Genomic DNA, 21,020 nt, shown 5'->3' with positions numbered 1-21,020 from the left:
ACCCAAAGCATTAACTTTGATTTGTCTCTTCAGATGTTGCCAGACCTGCTGAGATTTTCCAGCACTCTCTGTTTTTGTTTCAGATTTACAGCATCCGCAGCTCTTTTGGTTCCAATTCTGTCTAATCTCACTTTCCAGCTGAGGTAACATCCTGAGAAATTTCCTTTGCACCCAGTTCAGTGCCATCACATACCTTTGACAATGTGGTTTCCAGAACCAATCACAAACCTCTAGCTGCAGCATAACCAATCATTTATACAGTTCTAACAGAGCTCCCCGCCCTTAAACTCAGCAAATAAAACAAAAAATGCCATGAGACTTCTTCATAACTTTATCTATCTGTCCTCATAACTTAAGGATCTGTTTTACAGGCACACCTAAGTTCTGTCCCATCCTTGGTGCTTCCGAGGGTCCAGCAGTCATCTGGTATTCCCCTAACGGGATTGTCCTCACCTTCTCATCACCATCACGCAGTACAATCAGCAAACAATCCATTCTGAGAGTGTCAATGATTGTGAAGGATATCTCAGTAAATCAGCCCCAAAATAGTTGTCATTATAACTTTAATTTGCAAAATTATTTTCCATCTTTTCATCATGGTGATTTTTTATTGATTATTTTATTGTTTTTTTTAAACACAATTGGTCATATCCCAAACAGTTCCTCCCAGAGGAGCATGGAGACAATGTTCCCTTGTGATTCCACAGTTGCTTTATATCATTGTTTCCAGGAGATGCACAGGAGACATGTTGTCTTCATTTGAGTTGTTCATTGGGCATTAAAATTCTGTTGTAAATTCTCAAAGTGGATGTTCAAACAGATCAACTCTATTCAACTCAGCTGCAGAGAGAATCCGGCTGATACCCCTCTCAGTTACAAATCCATACTGCGAGCTTTTTAACTTTACACATGGCAGTAGTGCTAGATCACCGTGTTATGATCCCAGCTGATGTTATTACTGGAGAAGTCAGTTCCCTGCCAGGAATCTTATTTGTTTTAACAAGGTTGAAACACAAGTACTGAATCAGGCAGATTTCTGGTTAACCAGGAAACAAGTTAATGAACAAATGAAATGAAGATAGAATAGAATGAACCAATCAACACAGCAATCAATGATATTGAAACAGGTATAAATCACAAATCCTACATCACACCCATCCATCCCTAGAGGTGTAAAACGGTCACTGCAGGATGTGACTCAACCAGCCAAGAGCAGAAATCAGGAATTCAGACCAACATCCACAACAATTACCATTGAATGCAATATGACACAGCCACCTTGAAAGTTAGCACTTGGAAAGTAAAATAATACGGATATTGTAACAATAGATGTGCACAAGTCACAACATAAATGAATCCAGCGACACGAAAGTTGCATCAAAGATATAACCCGAATAAAACTAACATGAATGATTTCAAGGTTCGATTAATTTTGTTTTATAGGAGTGAAGATCTCATTGCGCCCAGGTATGTCTGTGCCACATCATTCATTCTGAGATCACAAATCAGGGCTAGAGTTCAGGATCTGTAATCCAACAGCTTCTTTATTTCTTGTTGCCTTCTCCAGAATCCTGCTGCTTGATTTCTAACAAGAGGCAAAGAATTACTTCAAATTTAATCCTTCAAGGGTAAACATTAATAAGGAAGTGATGGACAAAGGAAATTTTACGAATGTACAAGGAATCAGAGTTTGTCTCATGTACCACTGACTCATTGTGAATAAGATCATTTCAACAGTTGAAACTGATTTTTTTTCCTATTTCTGGGGAGTCAGCTTTGTAAGGAGTAGAGAGAAAACTTTGAAACTTCTCACTGGATTGACTCACAAATAAAAATTTTAAGTTACAAGACGTGTCTTTTCTAAAATCAAAAGCAAGGATATAGAGCCAACAAAATGACTGTAAACGTAAACTCCGTGACTGTTGTTACGGATCAAATCAGACCCCACCCCCTCAAAATATTTGGAAGGTAACCTAGACTCTGACTTTGTCTAATTTTAACAACCAATGTAATTTGCTGTGTTCCAGATGCAATTTGATTGGTCAAACTACTCGATGATACGCAAAACAGAATTTATCGAAACACTATTGTTAAAATACACAGATGAAAGAAGAACTTGGAATAACTTAACTATACTGGAAAACTTAACAGAATAATAGATCCTATAAACGTTAGTAATTAATGCTTCCAATATAGTAATATCCAATAAATCCACCCCTTGGCAAAACTTTGGTTTCTGAGAAAAGATTTACAAACCAAACCATAATTCCCTGAGAGTATCTCAGTCTGAAAGCAAGATGGTAAAACAAAATGACAGCAGTCTAGGAGAAACATATTTTCCCCATTTCGCTAATACACAGGAACAGAGTTTAGAAGTGAGATTCAACTCTACTCTGTTTGTGGTAGTGACCTAACATCCTCATGTGTGCACCAATGTGCTTTGAAGGTGACAATTTTGAGACAGGCTATTAAGCCCAAACCCCAACACTGTGCAGGAGAAAGACAGTGAAAAGGATCTCTGTCACTCTGAGTTCTGACAGGTAGCCACTGTCAAAAAGAAACAGGACAAAGGATTTTCAATCAACCTTCTAAGCCAAGAATCTCAAAATCAACTGTTCATTGTCAAAATATAAATTCATCCAATCAAGGAGAGAAGTTTCCACGTGGGAAGGAATTCTTTGTAAGATTAGCTTGTGGTGATTAATTGAGGGAGTGGGTGAATAACGAAGTGGAGCCAGTTCTTCCTGTTCACCCAGGAGCTCATCAATTTCGGCTATCCCATCTTGCAATGTACTAACTTGGTGAACCTTGGTTGGGTCTTGTCAGAACAGGATCGGCCAGGTAGCAGTGAAACCCAGCCGATAGGCTTCAGCAAATAGAAGGAACTAACCTGGCAGAAATTATAAACTGCAGTTCTTGGCATTATTGGAAGATACTTGCACAATTTTAATTTCACCCAAGTGTTCACGGCCTTGAAAAACCCCTTCCTCAAACACAAATCAAATAGATTTCTCTCAAACAGTCTTTTTCTTGGAGCTGACTGAGATTTGAACATCAGTGAAGCAGCAAAACCAAACCTGCCACAGAGGTTGCGGTTTACTTGGCGACAAGTGGATTTCCGAATCCCAACTCTACTGAAGCCTTCTCGAGACATCAGATCGCTAACATCAAGAATTACAGCAACAAGAATCAGAGCAAACTGTAAATATTCAGAAGGTATCTTCAGTTCATTATAATTTTACAGCTCTTGGTTTAATTATTCAAATATTGTTTTTTGACGTATTTCAACATCATAATTTACAAGAGGACTATTTGTGAGAATCAATGAAAACTGTTCAAAGAACAGCATCCTTGTTTGAGCATGTCCACTCATTGATAAACAAGGAAGGAGCTATTTGCTTTTTCTGGTTTCTTCCTTGAGGATAATGGGACTAAAGAGGGTTTCTGATAGGAAAGTCAGGAAAAAAAATCAAGGTTTATAATTTCATCCAATTTTGATCAATTGATCTGTTGCACTCTACTCATTATGATTCTTTTAAATGAGTTTAATGAACAATTTATTAATCACATACGACAATTCAGTTTGGATCACTAATATCTGTCCAAAGGCACCAGTTTCCTCAGGGACAGTTGACAGTTAAATCAAGATTTATAAAAAACAATTCTTACTCTGTTTATCTTCTTCATGTGGAAGATAAAGCCAACAACGAAGACCAGTTTAGTAACCAAGTAAACAGAAACTGCAATGATCCAAATGACTGGAACTGGCCTCACGTTCACTGTGAACAAGAAAGAGGTTGATAACAGTTAAAGTCTCCATCTCATCCAAAGTTGAAAATTAAATTAATCAGCTTTGTGTGAATGAAAAAAGGAGTGTGGAAAGTAATTGAATCATTTGTTTCTTTATACTGATTCGATGTAAAAGTGTTATGTTTGCCATAGTGGATGAAACCAAACTCACCCCTGAGATTGTCCAGGTGGTGAGCTCTCAATCTCAGCTGTACTGTGCCATCAAGGCGTGAAACAGCCACAGCTCTGAAATTGGAAACTATTTCCAAACCAGAAGTATTGTGAGAAATGCAATGTTGTTGATATTATTCATATCCAGCCTTGCAACAATGGATGGTTCAGAATGTTTCATGACAAGAATAACATTTTTCTCAGGCATGTTACATTTAAAATTGCAGTGCAATATCTCAATCCACTATTGGAACATGCGATCAGGTAATAAATAAAGTAATTGCACAATTTACTCAGACAGACAGAGTCCTGACACACTTCTGCTCAATTGAGTCAGGTCCCATCGCCTGGACATGGTCAAGATTTTAATCGATGAAATAAAACATTCAATATGATCTGTCATGAAATCTGGAGATCAATCACCATCATATTACTGTCCGTGTCAAAGTAGATTACTTTTCTGATGCCTAGTTTACAATTTCTTTTTGGCCATTGTTTATAATAATCTGTAATCCTGCTGTTCGGGAAGTGAGCGGTTGACTCTGAACCGTCCCCAACATCATCAGTCTGGTAATGTCAAATTTACATCACTGATCAATTCAAAGGTTAGCGTGAATTTTTTTTCCCTTCCAAAGATGAGAAGCTGTTCAAATCAAACTGCTCTGTGACCCCTTCTGCTCCAGAGATAAGAAGTGGCTGATTACTGCTCACAGAAGAATGTTATCCCTTGTGGATGGCATACCACACTGTAGACAGGTCTATGTTTCACCCTTCCAGGAATGTACAGAAAGCCACATCAAGAAACCAAGTGCAACCCCTGGTCTGTGTGTATTAGTGGGCTGGTGTGCTCGTGTGGAATTATGTGCTGTCAATCTCACAGTTTGAGAAAAACCATTACATATCACTCTGCTGCAGGTAAACAATGTCAGAAGTGTTCAAGAGTTATGGAATTGATATGATTGAGGGGTAGAGACAGAATAACATCATATTTTTCAATCATATACATAGAACCTAATGGAATGGAATAAAGTCTGCAGAGTTCCAGTCCACTACAAGCCAGATGTATTAAAGTTGATAGTGGGGATTCAACATTTACCAGTTACCTTATATACACGTAATGGGCAGAAATACACATTTTCAGTTTCACTCCATTACTTCTGCTTGTAAAGCTAAATTGTGAACCCTCAGTAATGTGAAACGTAAAAGGGATGAAAAGCAAGTCATTTTCATTTTAAAAGAAGTAACTAAAAATGTATTTCAAATAAAATCTGAGACACTTACTGTAAAGCTTCAGATCATAAGGAATTAAAACCTTGGGTATGTTTTCATGAAACAAAATACATGCCCAGTAGCTGCTGTCTCTATCAAATTCCTGAGTAATCAGTTGTAAATTATCCTCTTCCTGCTTCTGTTCCTTGAATGTTTTTGCTGCAACAATTTTACCACCGCTATCAATCCAAGCAAGTCTCATGGATTCAGTGACATCAGAGACAGAGCAGGTCAGGGTAACAGAGCCTCCCTCAGTCTCTGCATCAGAGAGTTCCGCTGTGACTGTGTAAGCAAGAAAATCGCTTAGATTTTAAACAATGACTTGATCAATGAAAACATCATCAACATTTTATCCCCTACCTTTAACTGTGATCAGGTTAATGGTCAAATGATTATTTGATCCCTGAAAACATCTGTAAACTCCTGCATCTTCAAACAGGACAGGCACAATCCGCACACTGAAAAACCTGTCAGTGACATTACTCACTGGAGGGACCAATCGACTCCCAAAGTAGGCCCTGTTTATGTTGACAGACTTTGATTTGTAAGTAGAAGCTATTTCTTGGTCTTCATTCTTTAAATGTGAAGACCAGGTCCATTTAGTTTTAATTATCGTTGAATCAACTTCACAAACCAGTTCGAGTCCACTGTGATCTGTGACTGACCGATAAAGTGTGTATTTCTTATCATGTAAGTCTGCAACAAAGAGAATCAGAAGACAACGTGCTAGATCGTTACAGTCAAAACACAGGGGCAGAAATTCAATGAGGCCGAGTACCATCTTCTTGCATTATGTCATCTGGGAGAACATTACTGGGCTAGTGAGATTGATTAGGATCTGAGTACACTGGTTATTCACCTAGGCTATTTTTGAATTAAGTAATGGGTTGTGGCACAAGGTCTATCTTCCCTCAACATAATCTCCCTGTCCAAGTGATATCATTTCCACAAGGCCTGGAGGCAATTGGTTAAATAAAAGCAAAATTTTGCAGATGCTGGAGATTTGAAATAAAAATAGAAAGTGCTGGAGTAACTCTGGCAACATCTTTGAAGAGAAAAATGGCAATAACAAACGCAAGTCCAATATGTCTTTTCTTTGGATCTGAATTAGTTGAACTGCTTCAGCAATGAAACATCAAATGTCTCATAATCATTCTCTTGGATGCTAATTATCTCAATCGGATGTTATTCCATGGTCCAATGGAAATAGAAACATAGAAAGGTCCATCAAAGTTTGCTACATCAAAGAGTGAAGTCAAGCTTGGATTAGCCTCAGACCTTTAGCCAGTAGAAGAGTAAAGAGGAGTTAATTTGTATAAGACAAGTAGTTGATCAGCTGGTCCTAACCACACATAGATACCAAATGATAGGCATTGACACTGAGCAGGAAATATTAGACAGTTTAACATTTGGTTTGAGGCTGGGAAACTCAAATCACCCCCTGCAACCATGAACACTACAGTCCCCAACCGACGAACACGAAACTACTTCCTTAATCTAACCTGGCTACATCCTTACCCACATCCTACTAGCCCTTGATCAGATTACATGCTGTAATACGGTGATGATATCATGAAAGTATAAGGAAGGTTAGAAGTATGTCATGAAGGCATATCCCTGAAAATTATGTTGACATTTTGTGTTTCTTGAAGGTATACTGACATACTGACTGTCAGGCAAGAAATGCTGCAGCAACTTACTCAACACCTGATTCCCCAAAGCCTGTCCACCATCTACCAGGCACGGGCTAGGAGTATGATGGAACACTCCCCACTTGCCTGGATGGGTACGGCTCCATCAATGCTCAAGAAGCTTGACACCATCCAGGTCAAAGTAGCCCGCTGATTAGCACCTTATGAATGAGCATCCATTCCTTCAACTGACAACACTCCGTAGCAGCAGTGTATATTATCTACAAGATACATTACAGAAATTCACCAAAGACCTTAAAGAGCACCTTCCAAACCTTTGAAGACTTCCTTCAAGAAGGGCAAGGATAGCAGATATGTGGGAACACCACCAGCTGCAATGTCACTTGAAGAAATGTCCTATTAAACACTGACAAATGTTGCAAGTTGCTTGGTATTCCACATGGCACACTAAGAGCACCATTTTATAATGTAGCTGAATTCATTCTCAGGAAAGGTTTACACTTGGTCAGGGTCCAATTCAGCTGGGATCATTGTTACTACTTCTAATTAATCTGAAGAGGTGTCCTGAAAACCGATATCCATCACGTCTACAGTCTTCATAACTCTCACATTCCTGCTTCATTGTCAGGGATAAATGCTTTTCAAGGATGGCTGCTCAGAGATAATGATGACATATTCCTGCGCTTCAGGCTCTCTGCCTTTATTACCGACTCCCACAGTTACCTGGATTACACCTCTACCCACCCTACCTCTTGCAAAAATGCCATCCCGTATTCCCAATTCCTCCGCCTCCGCTGTATCTGCTCCCAGGAGGACTAGTTCCACCACAGAACACACCAGATGTCCTCCTTCTTCAGAGACCGCAAGTTCCCTTCCCACGTGGTTAAAGATGCCTTCCAACACTACTCGTCCACATCCCGTACTTCCGCCCTCAGACCCCACCCCTCCAACTGTAACAAGGACAGAAATTCCCTGGTGCTCACCTTCCACCCTACCAACCTTCGCATAAACCAAATTATCCACCGACATTTCCGCCACCTCCAAAAAGACCCCACCACCTGGGATATATTTCCCTCCCCAACTCTTTCTACCTTCCGCAAAGACCGTTCCCTCCATGACTACCTGGTCAGGTCCATGCCCCCCTACAACCCACCCTACCATCCTGGCACCTTCCCCTGCCACCGCAGGAATTGCAAAACCTGGGCCCACACCTCCTCCCTCACCTCTATCCAAGGCCCTCAAGGATCCTTCCACATCCATCAAAGTTTTACCTACACATCCACTAACATCATTTATAGCATTCGTTGCTCCCGATGCAGTCTCCTCTACATTGGGGAGACTGGACGCCTCCTAGCAGAGCGCATTTGGGAACATCTCTGGGACACCCGCACCAATCAACCACACCGCCCTGTGGCCCAACATTTCAACTCCCCTTCCCACTCAGTCAAGGACATGGAGGTCTTGGGCCTCCATCACCGCCGCTCCCTCACCACCAGATGCCTGGAGGAAGAACACCTCATCTTCCGCCTTGGAACACTTCAACCCCAAGGCATCAATGTGGATTTCAACAGTTTCCTCATTTCCCCTTCCCCCACCTCACCTTGGTTCCAAACTTCCAGCTCAGCACTGTCCCCATGACTTGTCCTACCTGCCTATCTTCTTTTTCACCTATCCATTCCACCCTCCCCCTGACCTATCACCTTCATCCCCTCTCCCACTCACCTATTGTACTCCATGCCACTTTCTTCCCACTCCCACCCTCCTCTAGCTTATCTCTCCACACTTCAGGCGATCTGCTTTTATTCCTGATGAAGGGCTTTTGCCCGTAACGTTGATTTTGTTGCTCCTCGGATGCTGCCAGAACTGCTGTGCTCTTCCAGCACCACTAATCCAAAATCTGGTTTCCAGCATCTGCAATCACTGTTTTTACCTACAAATTCCTGGGGCCAAGTGTACATATAAAGGTAACACACCTCTTCACCAGAGTCATTGCGCCGCAGACAATAGGCCTTCTCAGTTTTGAATGCTTGGTTAAATCTGGAGAGGTCTTTCAGAGCAGGAGGAGTCCATCAGTATAACCAGTACCATACTGGCTCCAATATACATGTGTCTGGTTGTCTCCATGGACAGGTTTGGCTCCCAAGGAGAAGCAGGATAAATCAGAGTAGTGTTCAAGTGGGTCAGGGTGGTCCCTGTTAGATTGAGTTGGGAGTGTGGGTCAACTGATAGTCAGGTCTTCTGAGGAGCATCATTGTACCTTCAGGAGAGTCAAGTGCAGCAGGATGCTCAGTGACTGCCAGAAATACACAAAGACCTGTACTCCCTCACATTTACCATTCATGCTCAGCATTAGCAGCACGGAGACAGGGGAATGAATGACAAGAGTCACAAATAACCAATTTAAATCACAAGGGGTCTTCTCCTTACATCCCTTGGCTATACCTTCCTTCATTCAGGTACAGTAAATAAACATCTCTGAGTGTAAGACACACTGAGAACATTTGAAAGTCACCCGTTCCATTGAGATAATGTCCCAGGAAAGACCCAAATCTTGTGTAATGTCAGTGCCTTCCATCAGTTTGTACTTCTCAGTCCCAATATCAACTACAATGACCTCAATCTTATTTCATTGATAGCTTTTATTCTTTTTTATGAATTGATATAAATTGAAATGGTTCTAGTAAATTTGCCTGATAGGTGACATGAGTTCATAAATTCACCATTTTGTTATGACATTAAAAATCTAACAACAGAGACAAAGATCATATTCTGCATGAGAATCTGACAGTGTTAAAGTGCTCACTCTATTTTGTGGGGAATGGTTTTATATCAGTGTCTATTGACCATCTATTTACGGTAGTTCTGGACTTACTCTGATCCACATCAATGTTTGTGTTTCCAGTGAGAATATTGGAGTTATTTTCTTGAACTTCCCATGTATATAAATTCTGATCTTCAGCTCCAGCATTTCTAATCATGAGATGGACCGTGTTATTCAATCGGATCTCATCAGTGTTGATCCTCCTGTTTTCCTGAGAAGAGTTTCTCTGTTTCCAGTGAAGACTGACAGTATCTGAGAGTCTGGAGATGGTGCAACTGAGGGTGATATCACTGCCCATTACAGGCCTCTGTGAATCGACCTCAACTGTAAAAACAGAGACATGATGATTATACATCTCAGAAAGCTGCTTGCAAATCTTACTCTTCAACAGATAGACTCAGATGCTGACCAGCCATGTTTCACACTGGACATTCACATTTCCAAGCTTTTGTTCACAGATTATTTCCCTTGGCATTCCCTATTCCTTTTCTACCTACAGTTTCTTGGCAACATTAACCAAAGACATGGCTTGAAATTACTTGAGGTTTTGAGGGTTTTGCCAGCTCTCCATGGAGCTTGTTGGAAACCCAAGATAGCTTTTGAACCACTTCCAACCAGGCATTGGTGTGGCCATTGTCCTGTCTTCACCTGAAATCAAGACATAGGGGATGGAAGTCCAGCCCAGCGAGAGTGGGTGCTTTTCTAGGATTGGGGTAGCAGGATGGTGTAAGGGCGTTCTTCCAGAAAGCACCCTTCGATCTGGTTCAGGATGGTCATGGCAAGGGTGTAAGGACGTTCTTCCAGCAAACAACCTCCAACCTGTTGACCATTACCTTGATCATTGCTACTGACTACTATTGATAGATGGAGCCCCACCCAGTCTCAGGTTCAGCACCTGCAAATGATTGACAACCGTGATGAATACTGCTTGGTGACAGGCCCTCTCCTTGAGTTAAACCCAGCAGGAGTGGAATGAGACCCTTAACTCATCCTGAATGATTCACTTACGTGATTGTAATGAGGTCAACTAAGTGTATTAAAGAGTATGAGTTCCCTGATTGAGGCAGTTAATCCAGTCCAATCAGTGAGCCCTTGGTGACAGATGACAATAGGAGTGTTAGAAATTGTAGATTCATGGAATCCCTACAGTGTGAAAACAGGCCATTTGTCACAACAAGTCAAAAGAGTAACTCACCCAGACCCGACTCTATTATTCTACATTTCACCTGACTAATGTATCGAACCTCCACATTCCTGAACACTTGGGCAGTTTCTTCACTTTGAGACCAGGCTGTGAGGGAGATTGATGAGTGTCAAGGACTCCTCACATGGAAATAAAGGGTGACTAAGTTATGGGGCACCTGCCTCTGTGGAATTAATTTGAGGCCCTCAGTTACCAAAGCTCAGTACCTTGAGATGTGGAAGATTCTATACATTTGGTCAGCTTCCATATGTCTATTCGCGATACTCTGATCAATCTCTCCACTTTCTCTCACGTTTGCTTCTGTGTTGTCACAATGTTGATGTAACCTCTAGTTTTAGATAAGATGCAATTTGCTGCAGTTACATAATCGAAAGACCAAAGTCACCATCATCAGTGTTCACTGTGAACACCGTACTGATACCTACAGTTCTATTTCTCTCCATGGCAAATTTCTCTTAAATTATATGAAAGTAAAGAAAAGATTGGAAACAAAAGCTGAAAATGAGAATCACAGTTACTTATCCTCAATCCATCCACTTATTTTAATGACCTTTTTAGTGACCATTCTCTTTTTTATTCAGATAATCATTCTAGTTTAGGTGGTTAAATATTTGGAAGTATGAGACCATTTTATTCGTAATCCTTGTACCAAACTCCATTCCCTAACTGCTGGCGCCATCTCTCTCTTCATGGAAACTTTAACATTAAGTTAGATAGTTTGCAAATTTGATATCAGTTTGCTCTGAAATTGTAATGGAAAGGGTTAATTTGAATATGGAGGTAGTAAGCTGCATCAGCAGTGATTAAAAAATCACGTTAATGACGAGACTTTGGAGAGAGATCTAACAGATTTGATCTCATGCAAAGTGTATGTGCTAAGAAATGTTAATAAGCAGTTACCTTCAATGGGCTCTGGAAACTAAAAAAACACTTCTTTTATACAGGTGGATGCAAAGTCTATAGACTTGAAAATGTTAGTGATGATGTAAGAGATCATGTGACAACCAGGAGGAAAGGATCCCAAAAAGAGATGCAAAAATGTTTGGTGTACGTGTAGATACTACATAGCACATGAATAAATTCTTCCCGTTTGAAGACCTTGAAATGCAGCAACTTCGCTTTAATAAGATAATCGACCCAGTCTCAACCAAGATTCCCACCACAACAATAGAGGGATTGTGTTTCCAATTCCTATTTGTGCCATCACTCAATAGGAATGGATTCCAATGATCTATGAATTTACGTGGATTAGCAGGAAATAATTTTGTTCAAACTTTTCCACTTCTTGCTACTCACCTTTGATCACAAATAGTTCAATCTGTTTCAGGATTTTCTTACTGGGCTGTGTTTGAGTCCAGGTAAACAATCCAGAAAGTTCAAAGCTGGGATTTCTGATTAACAGGTTGAGGGTACCACACTGCTGATGTATTGTCTGAGAAATGTCTGGTGTATCATTGTAATCATCACTCCATTTTACAGCCCACTGCTGACCTTCTCTGTGAAAAGTTCCCAATTGTTTTGTAGTTTGTCGGCCTGAATGTGGCTTCCATTCCCAGATACTGGAGCCATTTCCAGGATTGTCTGGTCCTTTCAATAAAAAGTACTCTTCCTGATGGAGAAAATGCCTTTCATTGAGGTATCCTGGAAGGGAAAATTAAAATAGATAACATGAGACAATAAATTTCAATGTTTACTGGTGTAATATTGAAAACTGGAAAATTTGTCTCCAATAAGTTCTTATGTATGACTCAGATATGACACAACACAAACACACAAGAGTAAAAGACTTTGTAGCTCGCAGAGCAAAGGTCTTTGTGTTCAAGATGTATTTAATTTTTTTTAATGCAATATGCATGTTTTGTTGCCACTTCATCGATATCCCATGAGAGATGGAGGGGTTCTAGATCTAATCAGAGGGGATTCAGCCGGTCAAGTGGCTTAAGTGTCAGAGAGCAAGCATTTTGTGGATAGTGACTGTAACTTTGTAAGTTTTGAAGTCATTATGTGTAGTAATTGCAACCAGGTTGATCCCATTGACTAAGAGGTTCTTGAGTTAATCTGAGACAACGAGGAAAGCCTTGGCTGACCAATATATCCAGGAGATCCCCTCTGATTCTGTTTTGATTTAATCCTGACCCTCCCCTTCCCTTTTTTGACCACTTTGGCAATGCCCTTTGCTGAAAAGGCCACTGCTTGTCACTGGACACTCAGGTGTTTCTTTTCCTCCTGGCGGTGGAGTAGGAATAAAGATTTATGCCCTCATTGTTCTTCATTGTATCCACTACCTGCTCACATGACACGGGCATTGGGGAAAAATAAGCGCTGCCACTGTTTGGCAGTAGTATGGCAGTGTATACAAAAGCATGAGAAAAAATATTTTTCAACAGGGTTTTAGAATCTCCACAGTTCTGGAGACAGACTCTGAGCTTGCTGGCTGGCAATCTGCACTGTCCAGGTGTGCTCCTGTAAATAAAAGGAAAAAGTATAACCAGGGGATCCGCTCCAATTCTATGTTGATTCATTCTCTAACCTTCCCTTCACTTTTTTTTCTATCACTTAAGCCTTTGATGGGGAGGGCACTACTTGTCACTGGCCACTCGGGTGTTTCTCTTCTTCCTGGTGGTAGAATATGAGTAAAGATTTATGCCCTCATTGTTCTTCACTGTGTCTTACACTTACACACACACGACATGGGTGCTGGGGAGAAATAAGCATTGCTGCTATTTGGCGGTAGTGTGGGGATTTACTTTAAAAATATATATAAAACCAGAAGATTAGAATCGCCTCATTTGTGGGCAAATAACAATAACCAGGAGCTCCCCTCCAATTCTATTTGGATTTAATCCTGACTCTCTCTTCACTTTTTCATTCACTTTGGCATTGCCCTTGATGAAATGGGCACAGCTTGTCACTAGCCACTCAGCTGTTTTTTCTTCTTTCTGATGGTAGAATGCAAATAAAGTTTTCTGCACTTCTTCACTGTGTCCTACACCTACACCTACACATACACGACATGGGTGCCAGGGAAAAATAAGTTCTACCGTAGTTTGACAGTAGTGTTGAAGTTTTGAACACAAAACTAACCAGAAGATTAATCTCCTCTGTTCAGGTGACTGACATAAAAAAAGAGAAAAACAAAGATAAACAGGAGTTTTAGTATCTCCACACTTAAAGACTGATTTCGAGCTGGTTGGCGACTGCCACTGTACTGCTGTAGGTTTTTGTTTTTGGTCTTATTTGTTTGTGGGGAACTGGATGTTGAGCTGGCTGACCACCGTCAGTGACCCTGTCGGATGTGGAGGGTGGTGGGGTGGGGAGTTGTTTGTGGTTTTATTTCTTTGTGAGGAACTGGCCTTTGAGTTGGCTGCCCACAGCCAGTGTGACCTGAGCTCCTGGCTCTTGAGCTGGCTGGCCATTGACCTGGCTGACCATACCCAGTTTGCGCTGGGTTCCTGGATCTTGAGCTAGCTGGCCACAGCCGGGATATGGTGGGGCCATTTGTCTTTTGGCAGGGCCGTTTTGTTTTCTCTTTCTGAGGAACTGACTTTGACTACAGCCAGTGGCAGAACTGGTTTCATTCCTTTTCCTTGGGAAACGAGCTTTTCAGCTGGCTAGTTGCAACCAGCAGCTTTGATAGTTTGGAGAAGATATGGGAGTGGAAGTTGGGGTGAGACTTATTCTTTGTTCCACGGTCAGCTGTTTGGAATGAACTTCTTACCTGTCTTGCCTCAATTCCCGTGCATGGACTGAACCTCCATGGCGAGCTGAACTCAGTGAGGAGGCCGATGTGTTGTATAAGGGCTCGGCCTCTGGGAACTGAATGTGGCCGAGCAAAAGTAACTGGCATGTTTACCTATTTGCTCCTCTCTGTTCCACTTACTTGATTAAAAAAATGTTTCAGGTAACACTATGTCAGCTTCCTTATCTGTAGCTTTTGATCTCTCCTGCTTCAGCTTGTGCCTCTGTAATCTTGTGACCACACAGTCAGGGAAAATTCCTGGATAAACATTCTCCATGTCTTCATTTGCCTGTGTCATCACTGACTTTTCACCTAGATTAGGCATCATGCCTCCTGGTGAATCGGCTATATCATTTGCAAGGACAAATTGTATTCCAGGAGCTGAGAGTTTGTCCAGTACTCCCCCTACTAATTCTCCACTTTACTCTGGACTCTCTAGCCTCACTTTCCATAACTGAGCACTTCTTGTCGCACCATGAATTCCTGTTACCATCACTTTTTCTGGCAATAGTCCCTCAGGAGTGCATATCTCCTCATCGTTCAGCTTTAGAGACTGAGAGGACCCTGTGTCCCATAATATTGTAACCTCCTTACCTACTGCTCCTGGCCTATGTGAGTAAATTTTATCCTTGCATGGACATTTTTTCAGCAGATCTGGCACTTCCTCCTTAATCAACCTCCGATCATCTTGTACACTCTGAGGCAGTTGTCTAATTTCCCTTGTACTTTTTGTTACTAATCCAACAAAACTTCCAGACTTGTCTGGTTTCTCTACATCTGGCTTCCTCCTAGCCCACCAACACTGTGATTTTGTGTGGCTCAGTTTATTACAATGAAAATACCAGAGCATTTTAATTTCTTTCTCCCTGTGAAGGGTTTTTGTTTTACCCTGTGCTAAGCTGTCCTTATGATATTCGTTGAGATCTACCTTTTCCTTTCCACATGAGGATTTCTCTTTGCCCCAATTTCTATCCCTCATGAACTGAAATTGATTCTGGAAGCCAAACTGTGTTTTATGGACCAGCTCATAATCATCAGCCACTTCAGCTGCTAACCTTGCTGTTTTAACTCTCCGCTCTTCCACATGAGATTGCACTTCTTCAGGCAGTGAATTTTTGAATTCCTCCAAAATAATTACTTCTTTCAGGGCATCATAGGGTTTGCCTGATTTTTAAAGCTCTTGTTCATTACTCTGTTTGATCCTTTCAAACTCAAGTTAAATTTGACCGGGGTCCCTCCTTAGATTCCTGAAACATTGTCTATAAGCTTTGGGTCCAAGCTCATATGCACCTACAATGGCTTTCTTCATCTCCTCATCTCCAGGTCCCTCCTCTGATAGGGATGTGAATACCTCACTAGCCCTACCTGCAAGTTTTGTTTCGATCAACAAAACACCATTGTCACTGGGCACTGTATTTGTTTATCTGCCTTTTCAAATAACATGAAAAAGGCTTCCACATCCTTCTATCAAACGTAGGCAATGCTTGAACAAACTTAAACAGTTTTTCACTGGGCTTCTGATTACCAAAGGCTTGCTCCTCCTCACTCTCTTCATCACTAAGCCTACCCTCAGCCTTTATCTGCAGGTTTTTATGCTGTCTTTCCTGTTAAAGTGTCAGTTTTTGAAGGTTAAAAGCTTTCTCTTTTTCTTTCGCTGCTCACTCTGATTTCCTTTCTTCTGCTGCTCTCTCTTTTTCCCTCTATTTTGCTTTTAGTCCAAACTTGAACTGTTGTATTTCTTCTGCCCTTTCCTTATCTCTCACCTCTAACTCAAGTTGCTTCATTTGCACTTGAATTCTTGCCATCTCTATAGATTTTGATGGTTTCTCCACCAAGTTTAAATGCTGAGCTATTGCTGTAATTATTTCTCTTTTCCTTTCTGAAGCATCCAGTTTCAAATCCATAGAACATATAACATAGAAAAACATATCACAGTACAGGCCCTTTGGCCGTCGATGTTGCACCGATCCAAGCCCACCTAACCTACAGTAGCCCACTATCCTCCATATGCCTATCCAATGCCCGTTTAAATGCCCATAAAGAGGGAGAGTCCACCACTGCAACTGGCAGGGCATTCCATGAACTCATGACTTGCTGAGTAAAGAATCTACCTCGATCATCAGTCCTATACCTACCACCCCTTAATTTAAAGCTATGCCCCCTCGTAATAGCTGACTCCATACATGGAAAAAGGTTCTCACGGTCAACTCTATCTAAACCCTGAATCATCTTGTACACCCAGATTGTTTGCTAATTCTTGCAACTTGGTCTTATTTAATTCTTGCAAAACCTCCAAAGTCAAACCATCCACATCCAGAAAACTTTTGGCGACTGAAAGAGCCATTTCTATCCCAAGCTTTGTCGACCCAATGAAACCAACACCCAAAAACACCCATTAGCACCTATCACTTGCTGTTTAAAATCTTGTAAAAAGCCCCCAATCTGTTATGGACTAGGCCTGACCATTCAAAACACTCTTAAGCAGGCAGCTCAGATCAGGACTTGCAATTTGTTTCAGTAAGTATACAGTGAAAATTACACAGATTAAGTTATCTAGATTGACGACTAGATTTTAAAACAAATAAAAATGAATTCACAAAGTTATGCAATGAAACACAAAGAACAGAATGAAGAACCTCGACAGAACTATTTAATTATGCTAATCCGAATCTATACGACAGTCTTAATAAGCAAGCTCCCTTTAAAAAGCAGTATAAATGGAACACATGGTTACAGGTTGAAGCTGAAAGGCTGAAAAAGAGAGAGTTCTCAGAAAGCTCCCTGTTGATCTTCCAATCAGTTCAAGACTCAACTAAAACTGCCTGGCGAGAGAGCTGACCAATCCCCTTTCATTATACAGCTCACTTCTAAAACATGGCCACTTTGAACTGAAGTCTAATCTGTTACAAATAAACAAAAGGCCTCTCCAAATCGTTTTCATGTCTGTACCAAACCAAACTGATCAAAGCCCAGTCCAGTTTATTATTCATCTGAAAAAAATCAAGGACAGAGTATCCTTGAGCCATGGAACAGCTTTTAGAATAAAATAGTGACTAGATTTGTGACACTTGTTGACGGGATATCCCCATCTGTTCAGCTATTTTGATAAAGAAGGAGATAAGAATAATGCAGAAGTTGAGTGTCTAAATTTGGGAAAGACCAATTTCAACATTACATAGAATTTGGCGACACATTCTGGGAGCAGGTACTTACAAGTATTTACCTCCCTAAAGTCATTGTGGGTCTGCCGACACTAAATGAACTGCAGAGGGTCAGGAAGGCAAATACTCACAACCTTCTTATGGGCAACAAGAGATCAGCAATAAAGTTGACCCTTTCCAGCTCATTCAATACAGGCCGAGGCTCCATTAGCTACAAACCCTACAGTTGTGGCTTCACATGGATTGAGTAGGATCCAGAAGCTTCCACATTCTGCAGCTGTGGCACCTGTCATGACAAATTACTTTGTTCAGTTAATGTATTGTTTTCTTAATTTGTAGTGCTCCCCTTCCCAGAACTGCTGCATTCCTCAACAGCTCACAGTCTGCACACGCAAGCAGTGCTCAGACACATGTATTTATAATATCAGAAACAGAAGGCAACATAGATAGAGATTGATGGGGAATGGTGATCAGAGACAGCCTCACCTGATTGATTTGATGGGAATAGTGATACTGCATGAAATGATATCAAGAGACTGGTGGTTAGTATGAACTGGAGAGCTTATATGGTAGGGAGAGATAATGTGAAAAATGGGTGAATAGTGGGAAACTGATCCAAGAACTTGCTGAGTTCAGACAGAAGTTGAAATCTCCCAAGGATAGGAAAGGATTTGGTGCAAAGCTGAGAGAGGACAGCACTAAATACATCTCAGTGAGAACAATTTGATTGGTGGGCAGTAAAGAACAAGGATGATAGGTGAAATGGATGGGGGATGGAACAAAGTGGGATATGCAACAGAGGAAAATGTACCAGAGGAGAAAGGATGCAATTCAAGCCAGAATATGGTGATTAAATCTACAACTCAGTGGTCTGACTGGTCTCATTTGGGGCCATAAAGGATTCAGAATCAGGGAATCATACAGTGTAGAAGAGGCCCTTTGGCTGATCAGGTCTGCACCAACAAAAAATGACTCTAAATCTACATTAGTCACACTTTCCAGCACTTGGTCCATAGCCTTGAATGTTATGACACTTCAAGTGCTCTTGAAATAACTTGATAACCTAAAAATTGTGATGGTTTTGGAAAGGATCCTGCAGCAATATGGAAAGGAAGCAATATGGACAGAAACCTCAACCAGGTTTCTGTGAAGGCCATGATGTTGATCCAATTATCTGCAATAAGCTCCACAATTACAAGGCTTATTTTCACAAGTGCATGGATACTTTTAATGGAGATCTATTTCATGGCAGTAGGAGCTGAGACAATGGGAGATTGCATTGATCAATAGTGGATGAGTCAGTCGGATGGGAAGCAAATTGATGGGATAAAGATCAAGTACAGTATTGGACAGGAAGTTCGAAAGGAGAGAAGAATGGGACATTTGGTGTGTTTCTTCATAATGGGGAAATGTGAGTGTCTCAATAAGACCACCAGATATTACCAAGGGATGCAGAGAAGGACCCGAGCCCTAATCTCCCCAGATCATAAAGTCAGGGTAGTGGCAGGAAAGCAGGAAGGTCCAGAGGTAGTGATGGGTTGGGGTGGGGATTTGGGAAAACAGAGCACATTTAATTGGAGAAATGAAGAAAGGCAAGACAATAGGAGAGAGTTGTCAAAGAGAGATAAAGATTTTAGAAGATTTTGCGAAAAGAAGTAAAACCAACACTTGGACACAAGGCACTCTTTTAATAATTCACCTGTTAAATGTTTTCTCCAGAAAAATTGATATCTGCTCTGAGAGTCCTCTGTTCTATGTGTGAGCAGGACAGAGAAAAAAAATCAAGCTAGACTTTGTCACTCTCCATACGGTTAGGGACCATTTGAGAAAATTTCAGTCCATTACCAAAGGGCAATCTATCCTGACCATTCCACGGTCAGTCTAGGTCACTGGAAACTCTCCTCAAGCACTTGCCTAGTCATCAGACCTTCTTTCTATGCCTCTGTTATGATGCTTGATAACGATTAAATACACTTCTGAACTATTTTGTTTAAAATCAGTGTGATCTCTGCGTATTTTCCAATATCCTCTCCCCCTTCTTACACATGATTCTGACACTATGAGTTAAAGAGAAGGATATTTGTTAATCTCTCAAGATTTGCATACGTAAACTGGTTCAAACGTAGTCTTCGCTTACAATTTTACCTTCTCATGCAGATTGTCAGCTTTTGCTGCAAACTTGATGAAACATTAGGTATGAACATTGAACACTCTCTGACAAATGGTCATCCATTTTCCAATTCACCTGAATGTGATAAATGACTGATTATGCAATTTGTCACGCGGACAGTAAAGTGTTATCTCAGGGAAAATTTCTGAAAGACTGCACCATTGTAGAGGTCACTCACAAGATATAAAGAATGGGTTACTGCTGCCAGTAAGTAGTAAATAGTAAGTAGTAGAGCAATAAGTAGTAACAATATTTCCTTTGGATTATATGTATAAGACCAAGCCCTGAATCACTTACCACTGTGTTCCATATAGTACGGGACTGAAATCTGAGGCATGTTTTGATGAAACAAAATACATGTCCACTTCCCTTTGACTCTGTCAGCTATCCGAATAATCAGTCTCAATGATTTCTCTTCCCTATTCGTCTCAGTCAATGCCTTTTCTTCAACAATTTTATCATCACTATTGATCCAAACAAGTCTGATTGGTTCAGTGACATCAGAGACAGAGCAGGTCAGGGTAATGGAGTCTTCCTCAGTCTCTGTATCAGAGGGTTCCGCTGTGACTGTGTAAACCAGAAAATCATTTAGATTTTAAACAATTGCTTGATCATCGAAAGCAGCATCAACATTCTGTCCCCTACCTTTAACTGTGATTACTGTAATGGTCACCATTTTATGTGATTCCAGGGAACATGTATAAACTCCTGCATCTTCAAACAGGACAGGGACAATCCTCACATTGAAGTTTGCACCATTAAACGTTGATGATGTGGGGACCAGTCGATTCCCAAAGTGAATGGGATTTATATTGATGGCCTGAGATCTCGAAGCAGATGTTATGATGTTGTCCTGATGTTGAGGATCTGACCTCCACCTCCACTCAGCAGTTTCAAAGGTATGACCAACATAATGACAAACCAGATTTAGTTCATTGTGATCTGTGCCTGAGCGATAAAGGATGTAATTCTTTCCATATAAATCTAGAAAAGAGAGACAGAGAACCACATGCTAGGACATTATGTTTGTGCAAGAACAGGAAA

At 40.9% G+C, this 21,020-nt stretch overlaps 1 protein-coding gene across 1 annotated transcript in view; it reads right to left on the bottom strand.

Moving 5' to 3' along the window:
- Positions 1-456: 456 nt before the first annotated feature.
- The window catches only part of LOC140491935 (uncharacterized), a 93,507-nt gene continuing 72,943 nt past the window's right edge, over positions 457-21,020 (bottom strand). Inside the window, exons 6-13 of the mRNA XM_072590410.1 lie at positions 20,622-20,960; positions 20,274-20,543; positions 12,203-12,547; positions 9,754-10,026; positions 5,590-5,925; positions 5,242-5,511; positions 3,670-3,779; positions 457-1,585 (exon numbers count right to left, since the gene is read on the bottom strand). Coding sequence (XP_072446511.1) covers positions 1,499-1,585; positions 3,670-3,779; positions 5,242-5,511; positions 5,590-5,925; positions 9,754-10,026; positions 12,203-12,547; positions 20,274-20,543; positions 20,622-20,960 — 2,030 coding nt within the window. The 3' untranslated portion in view covers positions 457-1,498. The remainder of the gene's footprint in view (positions 1,586-3,669; positions 3,780-5,241; positions 5,512-5,589; positions 5,926-9,753; positions 10,027-12,202; positions 12,548-20,273; positions 20,544-20,621; positions 20,961-21,020) is intronic.

This window comes from Chiloscyllium punctatum, chromosome 20 (assembly GCF_047496795.1).
Source record: "Chiloscyllium punctatum isolate Juve2018m chromosome 20, sChiPun1.3, whole genome shotgun sequence".
Taxonomy (NCBI): domain Eukaryota; kingdom Metazoa; phylum Chordata; class Chondrichthyes; order Orectolobiformes; family Hemiscylliidae; genus Chiloscyllium; species Chiloscyllium punctatum.
This window is presented reverse-complemented; position numbering and strand designations above follow the sequence as displayed.